The sequence below is a fragment of the Olea europaea genome, unplaced genomic scaffold, assembly GCF_002742605.1.
Source record: "Olea europaea var. sylvestris unplaced genomic scaffold, O_europaea_v1 scaffold563, whole genome shotgun sequence".
NCBI classification, from domain to species: domain Eukaryota; kingdom Viridiplantae; phylum Streptophyta; class Magnoliopsida; order Lamiales; family Oleaceae; genus Olea; species Olea europaea.
This window is the reverse complement of record NW_019263964.1, coordinates 377369-386451: the sequence shown is the minus strand read 5'-3', so window position 1 is coordinate 386451 and position 9083 is coordinate 377369. Positions and strand designations below refer to the sequence as shown.

Here is a 9083-nt window from a genome sequence, read left to right as displayed (position 1 = left end):
AATCGACTCGGGCGATTATGAAATCTTCGCATTGAAGTTAGGACTGTAAATGGATTGGATATATGGATCGAATATGCTCAAATCCGATCTGATCTGTCAATAATAATTATCCTATCCGATCCGATCCAATAATCCGATGAATATTTGAATGTTAAATCCATATCCGATTAACTATGTTATCGGATATTCGATCCGAAATTGAAAAAATCAGAAAAATAAAATTTTTATTTATTTATATATCAGATTGACTTATATCCATATTTGATTCATTTAGTTAACGGATTATCGAATTTAAATCTCAAATGGGTTATCGGATTAAGACCCTAAATCCATCTCCCATTAATTTTATCGGATTCAGATCAAAATCAATCTATTGATTCATTTAGTTAACGAATTATTGAATTCAAATCTCGATTGGGTTATCGGATTGAAACCCTAAATCTATCTCCCATTAATTTCATCGGATTCGGATCAAAATTCAATCCATTGATAGCTCTAATTGAAGTACATTGAATTTTTAACATCGAACGTGACGTAGAGCTAATAAACTAAACACGCATTAAAATGCAAGCGTTCTTTTATGTACATTGTGATCCGTAATTGTAATAATTTTAAATGTAAGCATTTTTTAAAGCATTTGTAATACTTTAGTTTTTATGTAATTGTATAATAAATAATTAATTAGAAAATAACACACTATAAATAAAGAAAATTGAGAAAATCAATAACACACTATAAATAGAGAGTACATAAGATTTAAATAGATATTACACATCCGTTGGGTAGAGAGTAATTTACTATAATCGGGAACTTCTCACTCGATTTCATTTGGTCGAGGAAATATAGTTTCGGCATTCTTGAATAATGTTCAATGTACTGAAAATGTGATCGTGCCTAAAGTTCGACTCCCATCACTGTTAGATATTCTCGTACACCATGTGATTTATGTTTTAATTAAATATTAAATAAACAATATACATAACCAATCAATATAATTAATTAATGAGCTATTTAAAGAATAAATTAAATTAAATATTAATTTTCTATTCGAATAAGTGATTAAATAAAGTAATGAAATATTAAATAAACAATATACGTAACAAATTAAGATAATTAATTAATGAAATATTTAAAGAAGAAATTGAATTAAATATTAATTTTTTATTTGAGTAAGTGTTTAAAATAAATAAATAAATAAAGTAATTAAGTATACATAACAAATTAAGGTAATTAATAAAAAAAATATTTAAACAAGAAATCAAATTAAATATTGGATAATTATACATATATTAATTCATAAGGATGTCCATAATGTATATATGAAATTCCATGAGTGGAAGATCGAAAATATTGTTTTTCAAATCTCCAATAATGTTATACCACTTGTACATTATGGTATACTATTTTTATTTAAATAAGTAACTAAAATAAAGTAATTAAATATTAATTACGAATAATAGACACATCCAATTAAGATAATTAATTACTGAAATATCTAAATAAGAAATTAAATTAAATATTATTTTTTATTTAATTAAGTGATTAAATAAATAACTAAACAAAGTAATTAAATATTAAATAAAGAATATACATAATTAATTAATGATATCTAAATAAGAATTAAAATAAATATTAATTCTTTTATTTAAACAAGTGATTAAATGAATAATTGAATAACGTAATTAATTTTTAAATGCATAATATACATAACCAATTAAGATAATTAATTAATGAAATATCTAAATAAGAAATTAAATTAAATATTAATTTTTTTATTTAATTAAGTGATTAAATAAATAATTAAACAATAAATAAATAATATACATAGCTAATTAAGACAATTAATTAAAAAAATATTTAAATAAGAAATTTAAATAAATATTAATTTTTGATTTAAATAAGTGATTAAAGAAATAATTAAATAAAGTAATTAAATATTAAATGAACAATATACATAACCAATTAAGGTAATTAATAAAGAAATATTTAAACGAGAAACCAAATTAACTATTAATTTTTTTATTTGAGTGAGTGTTTAAAATAAATAACTAAATAAGGACCTATTAAGATAATTAATTAATGAAATATTTAAAGGAGAAACCAAATTAAATATAAATTTTTTTATTTGAGTAAGTGTTTAAAATATATAATTAAATATACATATATCAATTAAGATAATTAGTTAATGAAATATTTAAATGAGAAATCAAATTAAACATTAATTTTTTTATTTAAACAAGTGATTAAATAAATAATTAAATAGATTAACTAAACATTAAATAAATAATACACATTACCGATTAAGATAATTAATTAATAAAATATTTAAACAAGAAAGTAAATTAAATATTAATTTTTTTTATTTGAGTAAGCGTTTGAAATAAATAATTAAATATAAAGTGAAAAATGTTTGGTTTTTTAATTTGTAATTTAAGGGTATTTTTGTCTTTTTAAACAACATTCCATCTTTGTAATTATATAAATAATTTAAGGATATTTTTGTCTTTTACTCAACAAATGGCAATTTTGAAGATTGACAAATTTTTTTGGTCAAAGTGGAAATAGGGCATTTTGACTTGCCTAATTTCAAAAGTACCCCATTGAATTACTTTGGCATTGTTTTAAATTTGGGGAAAAATAGGGTTTTTACAGTTGCAAGGTGAAGTGTTTTGAAACCCTTGAGTCGTCTTCTTAATTGAGAAGGGGGGTAGTGTTCTGTTAGCGGGCAATATTTTTGGGGAAAGATTATCTTGTTGAAATTCTATGAACCATGTGAGCATTTTCGTCAAAACAAAAGGATTATAAAATATCTTTGAGATAAAAAAAAAAAAAAAAAAAGTAATATAGTATAAAAATTAATCAACAGTATGTTCTGTTTTCAAAAATAATAATTTAGTTGAAATTGAGGGTAGATAGATAAGCTGTTAAGAAGAAGGTGATTTTTTTTTTCATTTTTTTTTTCACTTTTTAATTGGATGAAAAAATTCTAATTGGATCATATCTCTCCATGTTATGTATATGTACATCAATCTATAAGTAGTGATATATATGTAACACAATCGAAAGTAGAACGATAATAATATAATTCCAATAACCCTACTCAAATCAGGATTGCAAACAAGTGCTTTGACAGACGTGTTGAGTTGTCAGCACTTGTGTGGGTAACTTTTTTTTTTTTTAAAAAACTATCAAATGATACTACACCACATGTTCTAGTCTTTTTAACCCTGTCTTTGATGTGTTTGTGTAGCATGATTGATGGTATAGAGAATTATTGACAGAAATGGTTGACAGCATCTATATGGTGAATTTTTTGTGTTTGGTATGTTAAAAACAATGAAAAATTGTTAAATGTTTTTCAATAAGAAATTTGTTAAATTTTTCTGTATTTGTAGCAAAACTGAATATAATTTGAATCATGCTATATGTACCAACATAGTTGACAACATCATACTGAGCATCATCATATTCATTTAGTTTAAAAAGCCGTTTTCTACATTACAGGCTTGGATTTTGGCAACACATGATTGTCAATCTTGAAATATGTTACCAGTACATAATACAGTGTTCATAACGGTGTCTACCCAAAAGAATGATTTTTTTTTTTAAATTTATGTGTAATATTATTTTATAAAAGATTGTATGATTAAAAATAAGAAAGAAAAATACATTTTAATTTTAATTTCGGCCAACGGGGCTTAGCTTTATTCATTAATTTACCCGCAAGTCGTGCTCGACTAGATTTTTCAGTGTAGTCTCCAATAACTGTTATGATAGTATGGGATTATTAAGTCTCCATTTGATTTTCATTCTTATAAGAATGAGAATGAAAATATAGTCGTTACGAGATCCACAAAAGAGAGAAGAAGTCAAAGACAATGATTTGATGAATAACGGTCATATTTTTCATTTTTGTGATCAAAGAATGGGAAAGATGATGGACCCAAATTTCATATATTACTTAACTTAAAATGGAATTAATTGTTTCAATGGTCACTGAATTTAGATCCATATCTATGATTGGTCACTAAACTTTAAAATGTCGGATTTTGATCACTGAATTTAGGTCCATGGCTTTGATTGGCCATTGAAGTTTTAAATGTTGAGTTTTAGTGACTGAACTTAAGTTTATGTCTTCAATTACTCATTGAAGTTTAAAATATCGAGTTTTAGACACTAAACTTTAAAAAATGTTGTACATTACTATTTGAACTTTGAAAAGTATTGTGCATTACTCACTGAATTTTGAAAAATATTATACATTATTAATTGTAAACTCAATATTTTTCAAAGTTCAACAATTATACTAGTGAGTAACGTATGACATATTTTAAAGTTTAGTGGTCAAAACTCGACATTTTAAACTTTAGCGAGCAATCTAAGACATGAACCTAAGTTCAGTGAGCAATTAAAGACATTGACCTAAGTTCAGTGACCAAAATTTGACATTGTAAACTGTAGTGACCAATCAATGATATGGACTTAAGTTCAGTGATTAAAACTCAACATTTTTAAAATTCAGTGGACAAAATTCGACATTTTGAAATTCAATGGCATGTATGTTCAGTGATGACAATTAACTTCTTAAATTGCTATTTTAGAAGGATTTTAGAAACTATTGGACCGGGATCTGCAATCATACAAGAGAGAGAATAATAAAGCATTTGATTGCTGGATGAAATTGCAAAGTTCCTAGTACCAAGAAAGGCACACATCAAAATCCAAATCTACGACCATCTGTATTCTGTAATCAAATTCAATTGAAAATCCTATATTCATTCAAGACCCTGAATTCAAAATCCAATTCAGTTGAAAGATTTTCTTATTTCCAAACTCAAGGAGTGCAAAAATATAAATGGATTTGGGAGAATTGTGGGCCATATTCGGACCCGGATTTTCCGGCGTAGTCTTTGGCGCCGGCTGGTGGTTCTGGGTCGACGCTGTAGTATGCAGTTCCGTTAAAGTCCCCTTCCTCCACTATCTTCCAGGTATGCGCATGTGTATCTGTATCTATATATTTGTTGGGTGGGGTTTTGGATTTTCCAAAATGAATTTTTAGTTCTATTTGTTACGAGCTGTTAAGAGTGAAATTAAAATTTCAAGAAAGATTAATCAAGATGTAACTCTTGAACTATGGATCTTAACAAAATTGATCGACATCATTAGTGACATTATTAAATTTTTTCTGCTTAAACATTGTTTTATTGCAGGCATTTTTGCCTCTTTGGCTGCTTTGATGTTCAATACTGATAATAAAGAAGACCTTGACGACTCACCCTACGGCTATGGAGAAAACGAGTGGAGGTCAGTAGTACTTGTTGCTATTGTTACTATGCTTGCGTAAATTTTTTCCATGCTATTTGGGTTTGAATGATTTGTAGTTGTAGCATTCTGTGGTTAAGATTTTCGTCATTCGTTCGCTGCCTTTTTTTTTATTTTTACTCACGGGAGGAAGTTACATTTCCATTTTTCTGTTTTGTTAAGTTTTAGGATTACAAAATAAAAATTTTGATCTTTGAGATGATGTTAAACATCTCATCTAAAACTTTGAGCTAATAAAGAGCTGAGCCTTTTCTTCATCTAAATTTAGTTTTGAACACTCCCCAACCAGATGACACATGCTCAAATTTTCATAATTTAATGGCAATGAATCTTGTACCCGACTACCCGAGTAACTTACTTGATTTTTTGTCTTAAAACTTAAGCTGTTAGGGACGAGATTCATGAGGCCCATTTATTTATTTAAATCTAGCCTCCGGTTGCGAAGAATTTATAAATGGTTTAATTAATAAATAAATAAGAATGAGTGGTAAATAAGTGGATAGCACTTGTATTGGTATGTATAGTTGAAAACAAAGTTTAACCATATATAATGATTTATAAATTTTGCCAAAAGGAGGCTTAGCCTTGAATAGGGCTATATATGTTTCTAATTTTTAAGTAATCAAGCGAAATATGATTAACACTCCAATAACTTGTTGATTCAGCACATGAATACCGAAAATTGGGCAAATATCTAGAAAATATTCTTGTTTTATTAATTTATCAAAGCAAAAAAAGTCCATCACAATATCTGTGCAGCTGAGATGTAGAGAAGGACTAATTGACTTATAATCATATTTGCACCCTTGGTCCCTAACTTCTTTGGAAAATAATTATTAAGTCTAGTTTTATAATATAATAAAATAAAATAACTAAATGGAAGGAATAAAACCAAACTGTAAAATGATAAAATTGCCAAGCCCAACGTGTTTTCATCTTCATCATTCTCTAGGTTGATAAAAATTAGTCCTAGAATTATGTGCTCATCTTTATCAGTTGTCTCTTAACCGTAGCAATTCATTGGGTATGATAGCCAGAAAAACAGCCACCAAAGATATATTGTGCATGTCAATGTACTGGACCAATTTTCTTGAAAGTATTAAAATATAACCAGCTGCATGATGATAAATACAAATTTTGAGCACAACTTTCCAACCATTCAACAGTGTGCGACAGGGCGAGTTAAGGAAATCTGAGAAGTTAATTGCTCCTAACAAGACTTGGTGTAAGGACCGCAGCTTTACTTAGCCCCTTGACACTATCGCAGCCGCAGTTTGCCCAACTTCGGCCGCACATTGTAAATATTACTTCAAATTTGAGTTGTAATTTTCGTTTCATTGTAATAGTTATTTTAATTGTAAAATAGCTCTGATATTGGTAAAAGATTAGTATGATTCCTCGTCTTTTAAACGTCTACTCCCGTCACTTGGGTTTTTGTTCAGAATACTATTATAGGGGGTATTAGTCATTCAAAAATCTTTCAAGCTCACTGGTGTCCACCCCCTGCACCAGCATTTGTAATTTTCTGCTTTCATCAATTGTAATGTTCAGTTTTCAGCAATCAATGTTCAATTTACTTTCAATGTATTCAAATTCTCAATTGTAAGCTTTCTACAAAATTGCAATCAAATTTTCTTTCGTCCCGACGCGACCGAGAAAAGGCGGAAGGTAGTCTAGTGGAGCAGACTACTGCCGCACGGTGTCCCTTTCTGTGCCAAGAAGAAAGGCACCCCGTGAAAGTTGGTATCAGAGCTGCGGCTCAAGACCCTCGATAAGAAAGCTATGGATCCAATTACATCACACACCACTGAAGTGGTAGAGCCTCCCAAGAAGGGTACTACGAAACAGCGCGTGGATGCGCTTGATGAGACAGCTACTAGGTTGTGCTATGCTGTGGAAGGTCTCGGGGAAAAAGTCGAGATGGCCGAATCTGAGATTCGTGGATTACACATCCAATTGGATGAAAGCCAAAGAGCTTGCGCAGTAATGACGGAAGCTGCTGCAATCATTCCTGATCTGCAGGATGAAATGGAAGCGTTGAGAGCTCAATTGCGAGTACTCCAACGTGCGGTGGGCAATGGGCAAGCTCCCGTACACGAGTATGCTCCTAGACTCAGAATTCCTGAACCGTGTACCTATGGAGGGGCACGTGATGCAAAAGAAGTCGAAAACTTCTTGTTTGATATAGAACAGTACTTTTTAGCAGCTTCGATCGAAGATGAAGCTAGAAAGGTAACCACAGCTACCATGTATTTGGGTGGAGATGCAAAATTATGGTGGCGAACTAAATATGCGGACATTCAGGCCCACAGGATTCGAATTGATTCTTGGGATCTCCTCAAGGAAGCGATCAGATCGCAGTTTTTCCCGAAAAATGTCGAGTATCAGGCTCGACGGGCTCTTCGAGACCTGAAACACACGAGCTCTATCAGGGAGTATGTGAAATCCTTCTCAGGGCACATGCTGAATATTCGAGATATGTCAGAAAAGGACAAGCTCTTCACCTTTATGGAAGGGTTGAAACCGTGGACACGCACGGAACTTCAAAGACAGAAGGTTACTGATTTAAGCACGGCCATGGGAGCCGCTGAATGCTTGAGCGACTACCAAACAGAATCTAGAAAAGATCGACCTTCGGGGAGTAATCAAGCAATTGGAGGTGGTAACAGATCTTACAGACCCAACTCGAACTCAAATGGGGGAGAGCGCTACTCTCAAAATAGAGAAGGAGCCTATCAAAGCACCCGTGGCTTTCAGGGAAATTATCATAACAGCCGTCAGGGAAATTTTAACGGCAGTAATAGTAACAACTGGAACAAAGGGAAAGCAACGGAGGGCCGAACTGATGCCACTCTCAAATTGAAGTGCTTTTTATGTGAAGGACCTCATCGGGTGTCGGAGTGTCCTCAGAAGCGGATGGTGAATGCATATTGTCAATTAGCAAGTGGCGGGCCAAGTTCGAAACAAGAGGTCCCGCAAGCTAATTGTAATAATGAGACTGACTCTGAAGAGGATGAGGAAGTAGTTGGGGCATTTTCACATCGGTGCAACACAGTATCGCATCGGGTTGTCGAAAAGGATAATGTCCCATTGAAAGAGGCAAAGATGGAAGAAGCGAAGGCTCGTATTTGTAGGGCCAAAGGCTTAATGTTCATTGATGTAAAAATCAATGGGAAGTCAATCAAGGCTATGGTGGATACTGGTGCTACCCACAACTACCTTGCATGCACCGAAGTAGAGCGGCTCGGACTGGTTCTAGAAAAGGGTAGTGGAAAAGTCAAAGCAATCAACTCCGCTGCTCAACCAATAGCTGGAGTGGCAAAATCGGTGTTGATCAAAGCAGGTCCTTTCGAGGGAAGGACAAATTTATCTACAGTTCAGATGGATGATTTCAAGCTTATTCTGGGATTGGAATTTCTTCGGGATACTAAGACAGCAGTGTTGCCATATTCCGATTCGTTAATGATGATGGGTAATAAGCCGTGTGTCATCCCTACACAGGTTGGGAGGATGGGCGAGAAGAGTATCTTAGCCATGCAATTTAGTAAAGGTTTCAAGAGAAGTGAACCCTCTTTTTTGTGTACTCTTCGATTAGAGGAGGTCGAAGAGGCGAATGGTCCTATTCCAAAACCCGTTAAAAGGCTTATTCGGGAATTTGAGGACATCATGCCGGAAGAATTACCAAAGAAATTACCACCAAGAAGGACGATTGATCATGAGATCGAACTTATTCCAGGCGCTAAAGCTCCCGCCAGGGCACC

At 31.9% G+C, this 9083-nt stretch overlaps 1 protein-coding gene across 2 annotated transcripts in view; it reads left to right on the top strand.

The window, feature by feature from the left end:
- The first annotated feature begins 4617 nt into the window (after window positions 1-4617).
- The window catches only part of LOC111389109 (transmembrane protein 50 homolog), a 12447-nt gene continuing 7981 nt past the window's right edge, over window positions 4618-9083 (top strand). For both annotated transcript variants that reach the window (XM_023013965.1, XM_023013964.1), the window contains exons 1-2: window positions 4618-4988; window positions 5211-5304. In XM_023013965.1, coding sequence (XP_022869733.1) covers window positions 4856-4988; window positions 5211-5304 — 227 coding nt within the window. In that variant the 5' untranslated portion in view covers window positions 4618-4855. The remainder of the gene's footprint in view (window positions 4989-5210; window positions 5305-9083) is intronic.